The sequence below is a fragment of the Squalius cephalus genome (assembly GCF_949319135.1).
Source record: "Squalius cephalus genome assembly, chromosome: 18".
NCBI classification, from domain to species: Eukaryota; Metazoa; Chordata; class Actinopteri; order Cypriniformes; family Leuciscidae; genus Squalius; species Squalius cephalus.
In genome coordinates, this window is record NC_137139.1 from 14769552 (window position 1) to 14791958 (window position 22407).

Below are 22407 nucleotides of genomic sequence, written 5' to 3' on the forward strand. Positions count from 1 at the left end.
CACCTTGGCAAAAAATATTGACAAAGCAACTCCAAAGAACAAAGATTTGACAAACTTTATCAAATCCCAGTGCTTACTGGCAGGATGCGATATCAACTGCAGAAGACTTGATTTAATCCGTGTAAATTCTTCAATGAACTGTGATTGAAGACAAAAAATATATTTTTGAAGTTGGCGGAGTTTAAATGAAGCGGGTGCTAAAAAGATTTGTGCGAACGACAAAGTAATTGCTTGAAAGAACACATTAAACCCTGAGTTCAAAATATCCCGTCTTTCAAATTTATATTAGAAATCCCTAACTCCTGTCCTGCTGAGGCATGCATGAGAAATGAGTTTCCGTAGTAGTATGCATCCTTCCTCAGTGAAAAGAAATACTGCTAAATGCCACAGTAAAGACCAAATAATTGATTCAACTTCAAGCATTAAGAACAAAAATCTATTACAGTAGGTGAATGCTAGGGTTTAGTGATATAGCTTACTAAATATATTTATGTGCTCGGAAAATATTCAGTAGGCTATATATTTGGATTAGAGGAGCCATCATTTCAACCAAAAAGATTAGGTGTCATTTACAGGAACATTTTGCAATTTGTCCTTCCACTTATTGAAATAGCTTGCAGCAATAATGTTTCTAATAAAGAGGAAGCATTTTCAGTTGTTGAGCAGAATTTTTTATTAGTGCGTGTGATAATGATGTGCGATAGTTTGCTGGAATATTTTGCTGGGTGCTCCTTGTGGTTCACTGATGGTGGAAAGTGTTTCTTTATATAATTTTTTTTGTGGCCGCCAATATATTCAGTGAAACCGGAAAACTAAACGCAAACAAAAGTTCGGATTTATATTATGAAGAATGTCGTAACCAAACAGTTGATGGACCCCATTGACTTCCATAGTATTTTAGTGAACTATTCCTTTAAGTATATCTCACCTCTGTCAGGACCACTATCGTCAAATACGATTGACCATTAGCATACAGTTAGGATTGGCGGTATGGTTCTGTTCTGCAGCCTAGCATGGATAAGAGCAGGGAGAGCAGCGATAACCCCCCTTAGGGTAACAGAAGAGAACCAACATGAGTGTATTGCAGATATCATTAATTCAAGATTTTGAAGTAAAACATAATTCATGAATTTATTCTGATTCAAGGGCACTCAGAAGGCCAAATCCTGACTGCCGAGAGGAGCTGGGGATGGAGGAGGGTATTAGCTCCTGAGAAACGCGATAGCTGTTGATAATACTGAAGGAGCTTATATATGTATACAGTGATAGGCGTCGTATTCCTATAGGTTGATGTGTATCAGCTGAGAGTCAGCTGACGCGAGCTTGACTAACGTGACCTGCCAGAACTGACACTACGCTTGATTTAAAAGATTGACTACAAGTATATGCCAAATATACTTTTCTGTCAGTAAAAGCCAAGTATATTTAGGTGTAATATTAAGTATTATGTATATTTATGAGAAGTACATATAAAGTAGACTGAAAGTATACTTCATTTTTAGTTTAAAAGAAGGATACTAATAGCATACCTGAATAAACTCCTTTTTTGTAAGGGTACTATATAGGGATTTCCTTGAATTGTGTATATTCATACTGTGAATATTTTGGGTCATTGGGCAAGTTTTGTTGCATACCTGGCAACCCTGAACTGCATAATAATAAACATAAAGATGTACTGTAACTAATATAGGATACATTATAAATACTTTCGTGAAGTATATCACTAATTTCTGAGTGAAATACATTTTTGAATCTGAGTTTTGAAATGATTTACTAAAATGGATAATCTGACCTGTAACAATGTTTTTTTTTTTCGGTTACACTTTATTTGGTAACACTTTATTTTACAGTGTCATTGTTACACGTTACATGTAGTTACTATAGTAATAACTATTAATTATGCATAATTACATGCAACTAACCCCTTAACCAAACCAAACCCTATTCCCAACCCTGTAGTAAGTACATGTAGTTGCTTAATTTTACTCAGTACTTAAATGTATAATTACAGTGTAACAAAGACACCTTAAAATAAAGTGTAACCCTTTATTTTAAGGTGTCATTGTTACAATGTAATTATACATTTTAGAACTGAGTAATAATAATTAACTACATGTACTTACTACAGGGTTAGGGTAGGATTAGGATTTGGTTGAGGGTTAGTTGCATGTAATTATGCATAAGTTTCTGTTATTACTATAGTAACTACATGTAACATATGTAACAAGGACACTAAAATAAAGTGTACCGTTTTTTTATCTTGAAACGTACAGTCACATTTACTGTTCTTCTGCATTGGGAATTGAAGACGAAAGATTTCCCCTTGCAGATCTCGCATTTGGTTCAGTTGGTCACGCAATTTCACCACGTTGACCAACAGAAAGCTGCTCGGTTTGATTGTGACTTCTGTGTGAGCGGTGCTTTATGCACTCAAGCTTTATTAAAACATGTCTTAATTCTCTCCTACTCAAAAGTCAAAAGGTTGCGTCATTTTATCATCAGCAAAATCATCATGAATATATGGGTAACATTCAATATATCACTCAGCTCTAGTGTATGCAGTTCATAAATATGTGTTCTTGTTTGGAAAATCCAAAAAGTATTGAGAGCCTTTGGCCCGTGAATGTGTGTGTGTGTGTGTGTGGAGACAGAGATTACTCCCCTGTAACATACCCTGGCCGTCACAGCCAGAGATTGGTCTCCAGGGCGGTCCACAGGTGTTGAAGGTCTCAGCATCACGAGGAGAGCAGAGAGATGAGCAGATGAGCCTGGTGCTTTGGAGCCCATACCAGCAGTCATATCAATGATGCCATCCCCACCTCATACAAAATTGATATGAACAGCAGGGTCGAGTCAAGTTCAACCTTAGCCACACCGGAGACATTGCACTTTCCAGAAAAGCCCTGAGGCAAACGTAACCCCACTTCACACATCCCTTAACTTGATCTCCGTTTTCTTCTGCTATCACAGACTGCGCGGATGTGTCACCCATTTGCCACTGTGTGTCAAGTGCCCTTGATCGGGGCTCACTTGCCTCGCTACTATTTTTACGGCTCTTATTTGCATATCTCGCGAAAGGTTTCGCATTAGAAGCCGCTGATCAGGAAAGCTATTTCATTCTGAGATGTCAGGAGCATTTTGTTCTTGGCCCTTACCCTGATCCTTGCTATGTTCCTGACATATACAGCTGCTCTTAGAGATAAACATGGTGAAAAGAAAAGATAATAAATATACATGATTGAAAACGTTAAGAAGCTGTGACTGGAACCAATGCATCAAGTCAAGTACTATTCCGTCATATATGCTCAGTTATGGATGTGTGGTTAACCTGTTGTGCCATCCTCTAAAGCCGCACTTGACAGCAAATGTGTATTCATAAGAATACATTTGTGAATTTTGCAGCGTGGGTGGTGGAAACCAGCTCATGTCCTTCCTTGTCAGTAATTTTCCCTCTAAACTGCACCCGTTTTTTATGTTGCTCTCATGAAGAAAAAAAAAATCAGTGCGGAAGGCCATCTGAAATATTAGTTGTTGTTGTTTTGCATTATAGAACTGAATATATACTGTATATCGAGGGCTTGGAGCCAGAGGGGCGTAAGTGGCTTTTGACAAACTTTACAGGAGAGACAAAACAAAATTTGGACCACACTTTAATCACCTGTATTATTAATCTTAAACCACAAACATTGCAACCACAGGCATACTTACATGAATGAGTGTTTAAGTAATAAAATTATGGCATATTAACACAATGAACATGTTCTAAAACATTTTAAAATCAAAAAAATATGGCAGTAACGTCAGATACGCCTTAAGTCTTCTATGGACATATTAGGCGTATTTGCTGAACAATGCAGAAAATAATTGGTCAAAAGGGGAATTGATTGAGTAATTAACACTCGAATAACACTTGAACAATCAATTAATTTTCATTTAACTCATTCATTCATTTTTTTTTCTTCTTTTTTTCTCATTTCACTTTTCGATTCTGGGCATCTGCTGAACAGTACAGACTGTAATAGAAGTCACTGAACTCGCTAAACACACTTCTGATTGGCAATTCATGAGTTGTTCAATTTATTTCATTACAATCATTCATTTTTTTTTCAAATACTCTATACAATTGACAGGTCTCTCGTGTTCTTTTTACTCATTTCACTTTTCTCTTTTGTTCAACCATTTAAATAACTCTGTGAGTCTATTCATTGACCACATCCAAAGAATCATGTCGCGTCTTATTTGCTTTTCTGTTCACTAGTTTGTTTAGTTCTACTCACTGTCCACTGTCAGAGCATTGTAGAACTCTGACTCATCTTCAACTTCTTCAATATAGGATCCATGTCTGTAGTTGTGTCAGCCATTTTGAATGCTGTTTTAGGGCACCAACTACACTTACGCCCTTCTAGCTCTGAACAAAAATGTGGGTCCTATATGTCCTACATGTATTTTTCAGAGCCAGAAGGGCGTAAGTGGACTTACGCCCTTCTGGCTCCAAACATTACTCACACTTTTGTGTTAGGTCTTTATTGTTTTGTTGCTTTATTCAATACAGTTTGATCTCAGATAGGTCTTTTTGGGACCATTGGATAGAGCTCATCGAGACCTTTATTTTGATATTAATTATTTTGACCTTTATTTTGATATTAAAGCTGCAAATAATCACTGATGCTCAAGAAGGCAACGCAATGAATTAAGAGCCAGAACAGGATGATGATGTGTACGGTTTCTTATTTTGTTTAAAGATAAATAAATAAAAATGTATTTAGCACTGCCCTCCAGAAGCTACTTACATGTTTCTCAGAAGACAAAAAAAAATGTATGGTGATCACTCAATTCAAAAAGTTTACACCTCCCAGCTCCTAATTCATCATGTTGCCTTCTTGAAAATATATATTTTTAATTCTTATCTTTAGGCCCTGTGTCCACCAAAGCGTTTTCTCACGCGGCTGGCATATTTTTCCAGTTGTTTTCAAAGGGAGCGCCACATTTTTAGAACACCAGAAGCGTAACGAGGTCGAGTGAGTGTTGAGTGTCTATTTCACGCTGAAGCTCTGAGCGCTCTACGTTTTTTACCGGTCGCCGAGAGATGAAGAATGTTGAACTTTGGGTAAAATGCAGCGCTCATCACTGTGACTTTTCACCCATCCGTCCAATCACAGTGGAGGAGGGGCGGGACAAATACCACACCGACCAACCGTCACATTCTGCTTGTACAACGTCAACAGATGACAACAACAAGCATAATAATGGAACACAATCATTTAAAACAAGAGCCAGAGCAAATACTTTACATCGTATCGACATTTTATATAGAAACAACACAGAAACAAACTCTGTGAAATGAGATATTAGTAATACTTCTGCGGATATTCCGTATCATAATAAGCAAAGCGTCTCAACTGAAAAAAGAACCGCTACGCTGCCAAAACGCTTTTAAACGCCTACAGCTAGCTTTTAAACGCTTTGGGGGACACACGGCCTTAGTCTTTATTTAATAAATCGTGAATAACTGGAAAGGTTATAGGCCCTTCAAATATTTTTGTGGACAATTCGGGGCCCTGGAGTCAAAGACATTGAGAACCACTCATATATAAGACTGTTTTAGTATTTACACCTCCGTTAGCGCTTGCTAGTGAATTAACGCATAACATTTGGCCCTTTTTCTCTCAGCATCTGTTCCTGGGGTGTGCAGACACATGGGAGTTCAACCCAGCTGACGCCCTGTCAGAGTAAATGACAAGCGAGGCCTCAGGATCCTCAAATGATCTTGAGCCCTTTGAAAATCTGTCCGTATTAGTGGGCTGGCCTCTGAATTGCATGCTAGCGGTTAGAGCCTCAGGTGGGCTTGGGTCTTAATGATAGGCGTAGATGAGGTGTGAGGAAGTGGAATTGATGATACTCTCCGGCGCTAATCATCACACAATGAAAAGGACAGCAAAAGGAGCTGCGGTAAAATCTTTTAGCATAAGAAGTCAACACGAATTTCCGTTTGCAAATCATTTTACCTCCATAATATGATGCATTTCCTAGAGAAACAGGACATTCAATGAGAAAAATGTAGATGGGTTTTTCTATACCACAATGCAGCCGGATTTTCATAGGCAGTTCAGGTTTTGAAATATTCCTTTTCTTATTGAAATGAATCAGGGATGAAGTGTAATTCCAATCTGATTCAGCTTTGCAATGATACATTGATATTCCACGTGACATTTGTACATCCAAAACAAAATCAATTTCAAAGGTTATCACTCAAAATCACTCAAAATCAGCAGTTATCATAACACATTGAGCTGTGTGCACTATTATCTGTCTGTTTGTGTGTCTGTAGGTGGTCTCTGAACGGCACATTGATTAATCTCAGTACTGATTCCCGTCGGCGGCTATCTGGGGGGAATTTGGTCATTAGAAGTCTGGACCGGGCCCAGGATGGAGGAATATACCAGTGCACTGCCTTCAACCCACAGGGAGCAATTCTTAGCAGAAGATCTAGCCTCCAGTTTGCATGTGAGTCATCGACTGTGCGTTAGCATGCTATATTATCCCTTCAGCCACTCAATGCAGGGTGACAGGTGTTAGAGTGGATGCTGCCAATACTGGACTAGCTTAAAGAATGAGTGAAATGAGTTAACAACACCTTAATGCAGCAAATTCAATCATAAATATAGCTTCTACAGGAAAATGAATGATTATGAAGATAAAAGGTTGTATTGTTATATGGATTATATCTATGGCTCTAGTGCACATACATTTTTGTATGTTTGTATAGACACTGAAAAATACGTTATTAACGTGCATATAAACAACTTTAGAATTGTTAATACATTTTTTAGATTCATAATATATGGAATTTGTGTTGGTTGATTTTTATTGCATTTAATAAATGACAATAATTAAATATGTTCAACTCCATTACATTTAACACATTTAACTAATTTGACTCAAAATATATAAGTATATACAATATTATACTGAAACTCAAATTGTCATGTACATTGTGTGTACATTTATCTGCCTCTAAGTTTTTTGTTTTTTTTACATTTCTAAAGTGCATACATAAAAGGTTTTACATTTTAGTTATTTTGCATATGTCCAAAAGTAGATAAATGTATGTTTAAACATTATGCACACATTCTTTTGAGATCAGACTAATTAAATAGATTGCTAGAAATGTATATGTATATAAAATTTGTATATAACACATTTTTCTGCTGCATTATTTTAAAGATGAAGATCACAGTGTGTGATTTCAGTGCCATTGACGTTACTGAATGAAATTGCAAAAATAATGAGGTTTTCTGTCATTGGTAGTACAAACAGGTAGCATACAATTATTCAATACATAATTTTGTCATGAAACTCTAACCAAGCACTGATTGGTTCCTCTAACGCCGTGGCATTAGCCATCGAGACGTACTTCCTATTCCACACAACCGCATATATTTGTACCCTATCCTGCAATCGCCCTGCTGCGCAATTATGAAAACTTCTGTTTACCCCTCCTCCTCCCCAGTGCCACCTGTAGAGATCTGCTATGGAGGGAGGGGCGGGGTTTGATATATTCTTGCAGCACCATGTCCTTTATGCATGTTATTCTGACTAAGCTGAACAAATTCTTGTATTTGCTAAGCTACAGCATAGCAGATCTCATCTGGCAAAAATCGAGCATATGTACATTCCATGCCCAATGCCAATAAACGCTGGTTAAATAATTCACTCCGAGAATTGACATGGTTGAACTAATAGTAATAAAAATAAACAAATTTTGTTATTAATTAATCAGGTCTGTGCGCTGTGTATGGACAACCTCTGCCAGTCATATAATTTTACAGCCGTGAATAATTCATTTTAATGGATAAAATGCATCTGAAAAATAGCTCAGGTCACAGTGTGAGCAGTATGCGGGAAAAATGCACAATCCAAGCTGCCCAAAACGTAAGGATGTGTCATGTTAAGTGTTGCATTAAGCGCTTTAAACAAACACTTTAAGCATGTAGTCGAACGTGGCTTGTCCTGTAAAGTGCTTTGACAGATGTGTGTGCTGTTTAATGCATTTTCGGACCAGCGAATACAGCAGGGGTTTTTTTCTTCTTTTTTTTTTTTTTTTAGTCCAAACCTGTAAGTATGAAAAGGGTGTGACAAGTGTCCTTGTTCTAAGAAAACCTTCATTTTATAGTTTATAGCCTGAATGACTTCAATTATTTACCAAAAGGTTATGACAAAATGTTTTATTTTAGCAGGCTCTAGAAGAACTTCAGAGGCTCATAACAGCTGTAGTGAAGACGGGATGTCAGTATTCACTGACTTCTATTGAAAACAGCAGTTTTGGCTATTTCAGCAGTTCAGCTGATTAGAGTCCAGTTGAGATGGATTATGGTGACTCTTTTCATGGGGCCTTCCACATTCATTTGTTTTTTAATTGCCCCTACACTCTCTTTTTTCCTTGCTTTGTTGACTTTGATGATGAAATGCTTATGGACATACAGTATATGTGACAAATATGTGATTTAGAGCATGACCAGATGACTCTACGAATACGCTTTCTTCATTTCTTCATCTCTTAGGATGTGACCTATGGTTTCGGCCACCATTTGTGTATAAAGTGGGGTCAAGAAAATCTCAATCAACTCTTTTAATATCCCCAGACACCTGGTGCTCAACACAATCCACTGGTCTCCATGCAGGCCTGGAATTCAGATGTTTGGTCCTTCACTTTGGAGCTTGCATTTTATTAGTTGTATATATTGATAATAACCCACTGGCAACGCATAAGGAGATACCTATGGATGGGCCAAGCACAGATTATGAACAGTATGAACCATCACACAGGGTCAACAACAGGGAGATCAGACCAGAACACCTGCTGACCAAAGCTCAGGCAGTCGAGGTTGAGATGAGAGAGGGCATTAAAAGAAAAAGAAAGACTTCCGGCAGATCAGAAAGCAGAGGATGGAAAAGGAAGAGGTTCTTTAAGTGATTTTCTCAGATTAATGTTTTCTCACCCAGCATCACTGGAGAAACATTCAGAGATGATGACCTGAGGTGAGGTCAGATCTGGAAGATACAGAACACCTGCTGACCTTTTTCTTTTATTACGTGGAGTAAAATTCAGAGATGATGACCGGCAAATTGAAGAAAACTCTGGTTGGTCTGTTATGCTGTGGGCATTTTGCTGGCTTCACTTGCTCTGGGTTCACTTGTCCCCTTAAGGCCCTGATATACTGTACTCACGGCAAAGTTCTTTTTCGTTCTTCACTTAGGGGTAAAACGAAATTTGAAATATGTGACCAGCGATATACTATTATTGAACATCCGATGCCGACCACACTGCTGAAAGCAGCGTTTAGATGAATATGTAAAGATCTGCTGTGTGCTTTCCTCACAATAACAAAAAAAACACACAACAAACATGAGAAAACAGAAAGCATCTGATCGCAACGTGGACATGTTTGCATGAGATCTGCAATTCGGCACTCTAGTAAAATAACGTCATGTTAATTTTTATAGCACTTTATACAATAGATTGCTTAAAATCAAGCAGCTTTACCATATTAAACATGAAAAACAGTATCAGTATCTCGTTTCATCAGAAGTACAACTTCATTTTCTACTATAATGCGACTCTCCAGTGTGCTCATGTTTTCATTTGTGGACATCTGACCTCAACGGACTGAAATGAAGAAATGAACTGGAAAGGATTTCAACGTGAAAGAAGGTGTTTACCAGCCATAGCAAACTTTTCTGGAAAGTTTGGTTTGGCAAGCTTTTTCTAACTCCCAAAATAAACTCCAAACGAAGTTCGCCTTGGCCTGATTTTGTTCGAAATGACGTTACATCAGTTAGTTCTTCGATTCCGCTTGAAGTATATCGGGGCCTTTAGAGGGAACTTTATCCTATGATGAACCATTTCTGTCCTGATGCGAGTGGACTCTTTTCAGGATGGTCCCCATCCATAGGGCATGAGAGGTTACTGAATATTTTGAGGAGTATAAAAATGCGAATCAAATGCTATGACCATCGCAGTCACCGTATCTCAACCCAATTGAACACCTTGGACCAGCGTGTTAGACAGCGCTCTCCACCACCGATGTCAAAACACCAAATGAGGGAATATCTTTTGGAAGATTGGTGTTATATCCCTCCAGTAGAGTTCCAGGGGCTTTTAGAATCAATGCTAAGGTTCATGGAAGCTGTTCTGGCAGAACATGGTGTCACCTGATGTTGGTTTTTCCTTTCATTTCATTTCGCCCTCTGCATCTTTTGACAGTTGTGTCCTGATATGTAACTGTTGAAGTATTTCTACTTTGCATTAAGGCACATCCAGACAGTGATTCACCGTTTAACTTCACAGTTTGCATGCACGTCAAACAGATGGATCACAATAGAGAGGAAACGCAATTAATTTTAAGTGGGAAAATATTAATTATTGATGATGAGCAGGTTCAATGTTGCTGAAATATTTGTTGTCGGATGGTAAATTTAAAACATGTAAATTAACATGTATGTTACAAGTCTAACTTTGGCAATAAAGAAATGGCAAGAACTTGTTACTATGATCAGAGGTGGACGTGTTTTTTTTATTTACTTAATCATTATCAGCATACGTGTATGTTTTACGATGTAAGAAAGAATGTATAACCTACATACATTCACAATTTATTTATTTTTTAAATTACATATAGAGTATTTAAAATGTGGCTTTTTGTCTGAATAATCGTCAGAATAATCGACTATTGTCGACCTGTTGTAGCCCTAGTCCCACGACAAACTGTTGGATGCTCAAACAAACTACAGAGCTAAGAATTAAGTTATGAATTGTTGTCTTATGGTTGTCTCTATATGTTAGGCTGATATAAAAGAAATCAGCTCTGAGGTATTTTAATTTTCATACTCACGTCTAGCACTGCTGTATATTCTGACTTTGTTTTCATACCTTTCAGACTTGAATTTAAAAACTCAAACAAAAAGCGCTGTCTCTGTGCGAGAAGGCCAGGGGGTTGTTTTACTTTGTGGTACACCATCATATGCAGGAGGTAAGGCTTTTATAGTATTACTTTTTTGGCTTATATTTCAGTCTAGCATAAATATGCTACACATATGTGACCCTGGACCACAAAACCAGTCACAAGTCGCACGGGTATATTTGTGGCAATAGCCAACAATACACTGTATGGGTCAAAATTATCGATTTTTCTTTTATACCAAAAATCATTAGGATATTAAGTATAGATCATGTTCCATGAAGATATTTTGTAAATTTCGTACCGTAAATATATATATAAAAAATTGTTTTTGTGAGTGGATGCAGCAAAATCGCAACTTTAAAGGAGATTTTCTCAATGTTTTGATTTTTTTGCACCCTCAGATTCCAGATTTTCAAATAGTTGTATCTCGGCCAAATATTGTCATATCACAACAAACCATACATCAATGGAAAGCTTATTTATTCAGCTGTCAGGTGATGTATACATCTCAATTAAAAAGAAATGACCCTTGTGACTGGTTTTGTGGTCCAGGGTCACATATGTGAAATAAAAAGTTAGGACTCTTATCAGTGTGCTCTATGGGATTTAATGTGATTTGAATGGGAAGAGCTTGCACACTCTGTCCTTGTGGCCTCTTGAAATGCTTACAAATTTGCAGGACTTTAAGTAAGTGTGCAAGTTCATCTCATTTGATATTTGAGTCTATGCACCGGACAACTATTGGGTCCATATGGACCCAATAGGTGTCAGGTACAGTACATATATATACAGTTGTGGTCAGAATTATTGGCACCCCTGGTAAATATGATCAAAGATGGCTGTAAAAATAAATCTGCATTGTTTATCCTTTTGATCCTCATCCTCATTCAAAACATTTGCAAAACTCCAACCTTTTATTGCAGTAAATTAATTGAAAGTGGGGGGAAATCACATGAAATAAATGTTTTTCTCCAAAACATGTTGGCCATAATTATTGACACCCTTTTATTAATTATTGCCTTTTTGCAACTTCCTTTTTCCAAGATAACAGCCCTGAGTTTTCTCCTATAATGCCTGATGAGTTTGGAGAACACCTGACGAGATCAGAGACCATTCCTCCATATAGAATCTCTCCAGATTCTTCAGATTCCCAGATCAATGTTGGCGCTTCTTCTCTTCAGTTCAGCTCACTCATCTTCTATAGGGTTCAGGTCAGGGACTGGGATGGTCATAGCTGAAGCTCCCTTTTGTGCTCAGTGACACATTTTTGTGTTGAGTTTGATGTTTGTTTTGGATTGTTGGCATGATGGAAGATCCAACCACGACCCATTATAAGATTTCTAGCAGAGGCCATCAGGTTTTGATTTTTTTATCTGTTGGTATTTGCTTGAATCCATGATACCATGTATCTGAACAAGATGTCCAGGACCTCCAGCAAAAAATGGGCCCACAACATTAAAGATCCAGTGGTATATTTAATCGTGGCCATGGGGCACTTTTTATCCCTGTTAGCACAAACCCATCTGGTGGCTTTGCTGCCAAAAGCTCTTTTTTTTATTTCATCTGACCATGGAACCTCATCCCATTTGAAGTTCCAGTCGTGTCTGACAACTGAATATTTTGGAGTTTGTTTTTGGATGAGCGAGGAGGATTTTTCTTGAAACCCTCCCAAACAACATGTGGTGATGTAGGGGTTGTTTGATTTATTTATTTTTTAGGCTTTCTGACCCCAAGGCTCAACTAATCTCTGCAATTCTCCATCTGTGATCATTGGAGAGTCTTTTGCCACTCAAACTCCTCACCGTGCATTAAGACAATATAGACACACGTCCTCTTCCAGGCAGATTCGTAACATCTTTAGTTAATTGGAACTTCTTAATTTTTGCCCTGATGGTGGAAATGGGGATTTTCAATTCTTTAGCTATTTTCTTACAGCCACTTTCTATTTTGTGAAGCTCAACAATCTTTTGCTGCATATCAGAACTATATTCTTTGGTTTTACTCATTGTGATGGATGATTCAGGGAATTCTGCCTTTGAGTTTCCTCACATTTAAACTCCTGTGAAACAAACAAGTTATAGCTAGACAATTTCATCTTTAGTCACCCTGGTGTGATAAAACATTTAAATATTCATGAAAACATACTTCAGAGATAGTTTACTCTCTGATGTAAGTAAGTAAAAATTCTAGGGGTGCCAATAATTGTGGCCAACGTGTTTTGGAGAATAACAAGTATTTCATAATGTGATAATGTGAAAGGTTAGAGTTTTGTGAATTTTTTGAATGAAAGATCAAAAGGATAAACAATGCAGATTTATTTTTACAGCCACCTTTGATCATATTTACCAGGGGTGCCAATAATTCTGACCACAACTGTATATATATATATATATATATATATATAAAGCATAGGCTTTAACATAGCTTAGGCTTCTCATACCCTATTATAATTTTGGATGCACCTGGGTAAGATTTCTTAAGTGCTACTGGGAGAGAAAAGTAGGATTGGTGCCCCAATGATAATACCAAAAAGTACAAATAATTTCTCATTTACGTTCCCAAGAGTGTTTGGCAAGCTTAGTTCATTTTGTTTTTGATTATATATGGTCTTTGTCCCATCTTCTTTCCAGATCTCTCATTTGCATGGGTCTTTAACGAGTACCCTTACTTTGTTCAGCAAGACAATCGTCGCTTTGTCTCTCAGGAGACGGGAAACCTTTACATCGCCAAAGTGGAGCCTTCGGATGTGGGTAACTACACGTGCGTGGTGGTAAACCGCATCACTAAAGGCAAAGTCCTCAGCTCCCCGACCCCTCTGGTACTACGAACGGATGGTAAATATCAGCGTTTTTTCAGTGGGCAGAAGCTGAATCATAACATCAGCTCTAAATGGTTTGATTAACATGTTGATGCAGTTGGCATCAGGTTTGTTTGAACTGTGTCAGAGCACTTAAGAGGTCACCCCAACTCCATCTTCCACCCCGTATACAAAATGTAATAAATAACGTGCTTTATGTATGTATGATGTATCAAGCAAAAATTATATAAATTAAAGCTTTATTTTTTTGGACTTTTTGGTTTAATTCCCATGGTGGAATATACAAATGTTGTTGTTTTTTTTAATAAATAGAGTAGCAGGATAATTTACAGCAGTGGGATTTCATTTGGTTTCATGTTAGATTTGACTGATTCAATTAGCTTGACTTCAAAGCATTGATGAACTCCCTACCCCCTGACTAAAACTAAAGAAAAAGTATATGAAGACTTCAGATGCAAAAGCCTCTAAGTCCGTCTAAAGTTTTTGTTTAATATTAACATTTTTATCAGACTCCTATGTATAGGTTTCTACCCAAGTACCTGCATTTCTGAATGGGCTGAGGCTGGGATTTAGTGAGTTTGAAGTGAAAGTATTTGATGAACGACGTATACTATGTGCGGAGAGCATTCACTCATACTGAGTGAATGCTCTCCGCACATAGTATACGTCGTTCATCAAATATTAGTCAGTATTATTATCTCATTTTTGACAGAGGTGGCTTTTAGAGGCTTTTGCATCGGAGGTCTTCATATATACATATACCCATACAGTAATTATTACATCATAGTAAATGTTTTACCTGGCAGGAATTTGTAGAGGGTTCTTAAAGTTATATTTTTCCTTGTCAGCTGCCTAAAGTCTGTCAAAATCTGTTGATTCTTCAGCTGATTCTATAATTACAGAAAATATGAACTTACTAAAACTAAACTGAAATGTAAAGTGTATTTGAAAATAGCATTTAAATCAACAAAAACAGAAATGCATCTTTAGACTTTGAATACAACACTAATTTATATTGCTTAGGATTTGATAGCAACACAGAAAACACTTTCTTTGGTGTCGACTTGACAGCATGCAAACATTTTTTTTTTTACATAACAAGACAGTGTAAATTAGTTTTACATCGCATTTTTTAGCAGCTGTAGTTTCATGAACGGCCCAGTTTACTCTCCAAGAAATGCTTTCACAGTCCTAAACATACTTTGTCATAAAAGTAAACATAAACAATGGCTATATAAAATATTTACAGACACTGTAAAATCTGCAGCAAACACCACACCTCTCTGCGTAGTGTCAGACTCCAGATTGGTATGAATTATTTGTTGCCTTTGTTTTAGCCGCTTGTTCTCGGAAGAAGAAGCCGTTCACCTACTAACACTGTTTTGTATTTATCATAAAATATACAATAGTCTCTATTATTATACATAATAAGTGAATGAATTATGAATAGAAAAATAACACTGTTTTTTCCCTCATAGGCGTAATGGGTGAATATGAGCCGAAAATAGAGGTTCATTTCTCTGACTTGGTTCCGGCTGCAAAGGGATCAGTTGTGACACTGGAGTGTTTTGCTTTGGGGAAGTAAGTGGAATTCTGCACCCTTTTGTAGTTACTGATGCCCGACTTTTAATGGTACTCTGTCATTGAGCTTAATGTGTTTTTCAACTTGGCCCTTTTCCACCTCTTCTCGCCACCTTTTAAACATGCTTGTCAAAGTCTGTTTGGGAAATACCGTATAACAGTCTAGTTTTTGCCTTGAGGCAATTTTTCTGTCTCAATTGATCCCATTAGTGGATGAGCCATATACGTTTTCCTTGCAAAAAGAAATGAGATGGTGTCTTATGAGGAAATGTTTCTCATTTAGTATGTTAGAGCTGAGATATGAGTAGGAACGACAGTAATCTACAAAATAATGAAATTATACAAAATACCCATTCTTTATCTTCATCTTTTCTGTTTCCCTATCTCTTTTTTTTCCCCTGCTCTATGTAGCTTTTTCATTTTTCTCTTTTGCTATTGCAAGATTACTCACCATAGTTTCTCATACGTTCAGCCCAGTTCCAGAGATAACGTGGAGGAGAGCGAATGGAGTGCCGTTTCCCAGCAAGGTGAAGATGAAGAACTCAAATGTAGTTCTGGAGATTCCCAGTTTCCAGCAGGAGGACGCCGGAGGCTATGAATGTGTGGCAGAGAACAAGATGGGAAAAAACACTGTGCAAGGACGACTGTCTTTCCACGGTATGATTATTTCACTCATAGTATTTTTACTGTATATTTAGTGCATGTTGTATGATCATTTTTTGCATAATTACAAGTAACTAACCCTAAACCAAACCAAATAGTGTTGTGCGTTGTACCAGATGTGGCCCGGATCTAGGCCGACACTATGGTGCTGTCTGAATGTAGTTAATTCATATTACTTAGTATTTATATGAGTTAGTACAATGTAACTACGTCACCTTAAATAAAGTGTAACTGCAATTTCTTGCAATTAATATAATGTATTCAGAATTTTTTTAATAATTTGAAGCAAGCTAGGTAATTTTCTGCCAATGACACAACAATACCACTCCATTGTGGTATAATGACGTAAATGGTATCATTATGGTTGTGCAAATACTACCGTACTGTAGAAATGACTGAAAGAATGGCAATGAGTTGCTAAGAATATATTGTAAATACAGACTGAAAATATATTGCAATAAATATACAGTATACAGTAGTGTGTCTATGGTGATGTTGCACTACACATGGTTTGGTTGTTTTATCCATTGTACTAATCCAATTTATTGTTACCTAGTACTGTTACACATTGGCTGGATATTAGTAGGAGTTACAGAAGCTGTTGTCTCTGCCATATTGTTTCTTCTGTCGCTGAAATTAATTCTTGCTAATAATTTAAAACACTTAATGTTTATTATTGTTGTCATAACCATTCAAATTCTTGCCAGTGTTTACTATGAGGAACCCTGCCAGTTCAATCACTTCACAATTGCATTGAATTTCTTTCTGATTACTTTCTGCCCTGTCTGGACTTTCTTAATTTTTCCATAACCGCATAGTAAAGATCAAAATAAACTGAGCTCACGTAATGGATTTGGCAGAGTAATGTTGCGTTGTGCCAAGACTCAGCAGTGCTAAATGCTATAATTTGAGACACTTTTGTTGATCCAGAAAGGTGTCGAATGGCAAGAGTTACCGTTTTATAGAGCCAAATCAGATGGATGGATGGGGATGGATGGATGGATAGATGGATGGATAGATAGATAGATAGATAGATAGATAGATAGATAGATAGATAGATAGATAGATAGATAGATAGATAGATAGATAGATAGATAGATAGATAGATAGATAGATAGATAGATAGATAGATAGATTGCAAACATGCATGAAGAACTCATTATCTCACCTCTGGTGTGTTATTCATTATCATTATATTTTAGTTAATAACGGTACTCGTTATTATCAATTCAGATGCTGCAATTAGGTCAGCTCTAATTATCAAGCCATTTTACTCTCCAATTTATTCATTATTTTGCCTTAGTTTTATAAGATCAAGCTTCATTTCCAAATCTAACACCAAAGTCTGTTTCAAAGATATATCGGTTCAACATGGACAAATTATAGGTCTGTCTGGATCTCAGGCACTCATGGACCCATTTTTGGAGACGAGAAATGACTCAGAGGATTATTAGGCTCTAGAAACAAGCATATGAGAATTATTACCTCCATTGGGCCTGCCATTTTCCATCGACGCAACAAGAAGAACAGGCCTCGTCCTAATGATGTGGAGATCACCAGATACACGCAGAATTAGTGTGCAGTGGCTGACGATTGAATAGCAAGATGAAAACAGCAAATAAGTCCCGTGATAATTGATAGCAGAACAGCTACTCGATATCTTGGGAACCTTTCACATGTGGTGGGTTATTGATTCAAATAAAATGGATATGTATTCAAAGACGGAAAAACCTATTAGCGAAATACAATACAAACAAAACTCAAGCCCAAGCATAGGTCTATTGCACTGGACAGATGGGATTTCAAAGGTGTTATTTTCATTCACATCTGTGTACACACCATTTCTAAGTTCAGCTTCCAGATGAAATGTTATCGTAAATGCGAGTTCAAGGTTTATATAAGACTTGAGAAGGTTAGAGGGGCAGGTGCAACTCCGACCTCCTTCTGAAAAGACCTGGCCGCCACGAACGACACAAAACATGAAAGCTTTTCTTCCCTGTGCTTTCAGAGTGCAAGCGTCCTTGTATAATGCAGACTCTTTGAAAAAGGCCAATGCTCGGAAAAAAAGGAATTGGTAACAGTTGCAGGGTTAACTCGTGCGTTTCATAGATGCTTTGGTTTAATTACTTCTTAAAAACCAGAGCTGATCAGTTTTCCTGATGAGACAATCACTACGCGACTTGGATCGATCAATTAAGTGCTTAGTTGCCACAAAACCTGCAAGCGTTGTTAGCAGGAATAGTGATTGATGATTAATCTATAGGCACGATTACATGGGCCTTGTGTGATTGGTGGGAATCTACAACGCAGAACATGAGGAGAGTGTCACATTATAGAACTGTGTGATGGTTCAATCATGAACTCAGACAGAACTGGCGGCATGAATGGAAACCGGTCACCTTTTCCATTGGCAGGAAGACCGATAGATCAAGTAATTATTGACATGTTGTGCTTTTAGTTAATCAGAGTGTCCATGCCTCAGTAAGGCTAAACTCTGAAATCATTGTATATTTAGGTAGTTGCTGGATCAAAACAGCACAGCCCTAAGTCTCTTATATGATGATAGTATTGTCTCTATATATATAAATAAGAAAACTTGAGCAATTTAAACAGTGCTTGCCTTAACAATTGTTTTTATTAAGCTTGACAGATATATTTTAAAGATAGACAAAGCAGAATGTTTTTTTTTTTTATTACTAATATAATGTTTTCTTCAGACGTCAACTAGAATTACTGTAGAATTTTTTTCATTTAATTAACCTATCAGTTTATACATTACAGTTTAAAGGTTTGGTGTCATTAAGGTTTTTTTTCTTTTTACTTTATTCAGCAAGAATGCATTATATTGATGAAAGAGACAGTAAAGAGATGTATAATGTTACAAAAGATACTATTTCAAGTAAATGCTGAAGTTCAAAGGTCTTTCTATTTGTCAGAGAATCCTGAAAGAAAATGTATCAGTTTCAGCAGCACAACTGTTTTCAACATTGATAATAATAAAAAAAAAATGTTTCTTGAGCATCAAATCAACATATTAGACTGATTTCTGAAGGATCATGTGACGCTGAAGACTGGAGTAATGATGCTGAAAATTCAGCTTTACCATCATATTAATAAAATACATTTAATTTTGTGATCATATTTCACAATATTACTCTATTTTGATCAGATAATTGTTGAAGAGCAGAAGAGACTTTAATAAAAAAAATGTGTTTATATATAGTATAAAAAATATTAAAATATGCAATAAAATGTACCTTTTTTTCTTTTCTTTTTCAGCAAAACCTCAGTGGGTTCAGACGATGCGAGACAACGCTTTGTCAATTGATGAGAGATTGTTTTGGGAGTGTAAGGCCAATGGCAAGCCCAAGCCTTCATACAGCTGGCTGAAGAATGGAGAACTGCTGGCAGCCGAGGTAAAACTCAAGCAGCGCAAAGAGCAATAGTGTTGTAGTCGTAAAAAGATCTGGGTTGACAGTGCAATGATCCTCAGTTCAAGCCTCAGCAGGAGAGCTCTGTTAAATGTATATAACACAGTTTTATTGATCATATAATGGCTAAACTACTTCAGTCTCTGTTGTTTGAGTTGAATGCACGGCTATTTTTAAATGCTTTTCATTGCTGCTCTTCTGTGTCACAGGACAGGATACAGATAGAGAACGGAGCCCTGACAATCAGCTCTGTAAACCTCTCAGACGCGGGCATGTATCAGTGTGTCGCCGAGAACAAACACGGAATCATTTATTTTGGTGCCGAGCTGGTGGTGTTAGGTAAGAGAGCCTCCTGTACTTCCTCATTTCCAATTATCTTGCGCCTTTGTTCACTTTGCCGCTCCATCCCAGCAAACACAAACCGTTTTTACATTTCAAAACATTGCTTTTGTTGGGGAACGTTACAGTACAACGTTTAAAATCGTTCTAGAAACTACAACTAAAATCAAATAATTTATATATATAAAATGATTTCTTATATAAGTTTGTTTTTATTTATTTTTATCATGACTGCTATTCATTTCCCCTTAAATAAATGTTTTCATACTATTGTTTCAAGACAATGTATATGCCATACATTTCTCATTAGCAAAAAAATAAATAAAGACTTCTGAAGCAACTTTTACCTTGCAACAAATTATATCAGCCTCTAAAAAGAATTATAAAAACTATTATGACATTTCAAAATGTTATTTACGTGTTGATTATCCATTTAAGACTAGAGTAGATGGAACAAATTAAGATGTGGCAGATGTGCTGCTATAAAGATTGTGTTATTTTAATATCTAGACAAAGCAGTTGGTGAAATAGTAAAAAAAATATTAACAATATTAAAATTGTATTTTATTTTATCATGACTGTTACTCCTTTCCCTTATCATGACTGTTATTCACATTTTCATTGCATTGTGGGGAAAATGAAACAACACTTTTGTGTTACTGTGCTGAGGAAACATGTGTCCGAACGCAACGCTGAACATGCAGAGTTGAAGGAACAGCGCTGAAATGACGTTTGAATTCTCCACTGTAATGCGATCTCATGCGTAATACAGCGCAGTGATTGAGTTAAAAGAGTTCCTTTTCATGAATAAATGCAGAGAACCAGATGGCGTTGAATCGTGCCTCTCCAGCCCCGGCAGCCAATCACACACTCCGGATGCACACTTCTACCTCAGATGTGTCGACTTTGCTTTTCAACCAGGAAGAGCGAAAAGCGCAAAAATAACCCATTTCCACATACTGATCAAATTTATGAGTGCCTTTAGTGTTTTCAGATATGTGCAGCCTGTACATATCAGTTATCAAAAAAATGTGTTCATGGCCCTTTAAGATTAGCTTAGATGGAGTAAAATAAGACTAGAGTTTAACAAAAGAAATGTTTCTACAATGTACTTGAGTTTTGTTTTTGTTTTTTATTGTGAGCCGACTTTCATTCAGAACTTTTTTTATGTAGCTCTGAGTCCCTGGTTCAATTGGCACAACAAAGAAGTGAATAGAGTAGTTTGCAACAAAAAAAAAAACAGAAAGAAAAAAAAAAGTTCAAACTGCAATATGGTTCATTAGAAATCTAAGAACACAGGAGCTGCTCTGAGGTCTTCACAGGCAAATAAACTCTTGAAATGGACTCACACACCAAGGAGCTGCCCTCTTTTCAACGTTTCCCATAAGAGCATTGATTTAGCAGCATTTAGAGCGGAGTGGCGTGGCACTGTGACTTTTTAGTAATGTTAATCCACTATTGATTGGCTGGTGGGAGATGAGGAAACTGTGGCCGCTCTGTTGACAGCATGACAAAGCCACGACTGAGGGGTTCACTAGTGGAAAAACATTCAAGTAGACAGTGACAAAGACCAGAGAAAGATCTTTGTCATCAGCTCATATACAGACACAGGAGAGAGAGAGAGAGATGGTGGAAAGTGGCTAGAGGTCATTAAGGACACCTCTGCTTTCTGACTGCAGCCAATTCCTTCACTGGCCTTCTCTAATGATATTTGTGGAGGTGCCAGCAACCCTCCACGGGCTAATTAGGTAATAGAGATGCTATTTAACCATGCTTTAGGGCACAGCTTGTTCGCTATGACAGTGCATGAGCGGCTTCCCATTCACAGCATTGGATAAACGCTGCTTCTCGGCAGAGGAGATACATTAGACCCAATTAGTGCTGGTCTCTTAGTGTTACGTCATCGCTTTCGGAAAATGACTATAAGGGCTACTTTAAAAGCTGGATAACTCATATCAACACTGGTGTCAGCTGTCTGTGAAATATCAGCATGGCTTGATGTCATCCCTTGTTTAAATGGGTTTTATAACAAACCAATCCATTTTGAAAGGGATAGTACACTCAGAAATTAAGAGTGCATTCACTCCTGTCTTGTTTGGTTCGATTGAATCGAACTCAAGTTCGTTTCCCCCCTTGGTGCGGATCTTTTGGGCAGGTGTAAACACAGCGATCGCACTCGGGTGCGAACCAAACAACCGTACCGAAACCCAGCTGAAGAGGTGGTCTCGGTCCGGTTCCAAACGAACTCTGGTACGGTTGGAATTTCTGTCCAATGAATGGATGACCTTAACACACGTGTGGTTTTTTTTTACAAATTTTGGTTCACTTGCAAAAAGGGCAGTGTGAAAGCGAACCACAAGAAGCTAAAAAAATACATTTTATTTGGGCCGGACCAAAGCAAGTGGACTTTCCTGGTGTGAATACACCCTAAGACAAAGAAAAGCTTTTAGCAAGTTATTTTTCATACAAGGAAATATTATTATTATTTATTACATTTAACATTTTGGGGTCAGTAGATTTGTTTTTAATGTTTTTGAAGGAAGTTCACCAAGGCTGCATTTATACAGTAAAAAAAAACGGTAATATTGCAAAATATTATTACAGTTTAAAATAT

At 37.2% G+C, this 22407-nt stretch overlaps 1 protein-coding gene across 2 annotated transcripts in view; it reads left to right on the forward strand.

The window, feature by feature from the left end:
* cntn3a.2 (contactin 3a, tandem duplicate 2) overlaps window positions 1-22407 on the forward strand; it is a 70187-nt gene that overhangs the window by 20139 nt on the left and 27641 nt on the right. For both annotated transcript variants that reach the window (XM_079848782.1, XM_079848783.1), the window contains 7 exons: window positions 6329-6504; window positions 10938-11030; window positions 13592-13795; window positions 15258-15360; window positions 15833-16017; window positions 19303-19439; window positions 19664-19793. In XM_079848782.1, coding sequence (XP_079704908.1) covers window positions 6329-6504; window positions 10938-11030; window positions 13592-13795; window positions 15258-15360; window positions 15833-16017; window positions 19303-19439; window positions 19664-19793 — 1028 coding nt within the window. The remainder of the gene's footprint in view (window positions 1-6328; window positions 6505-10937; window positions 11031-13591; window positions 13796-15257; window positions 15361-15832; window positions 16018-19302; window positions 19440-19663; window positions 19794-22407) is intronic.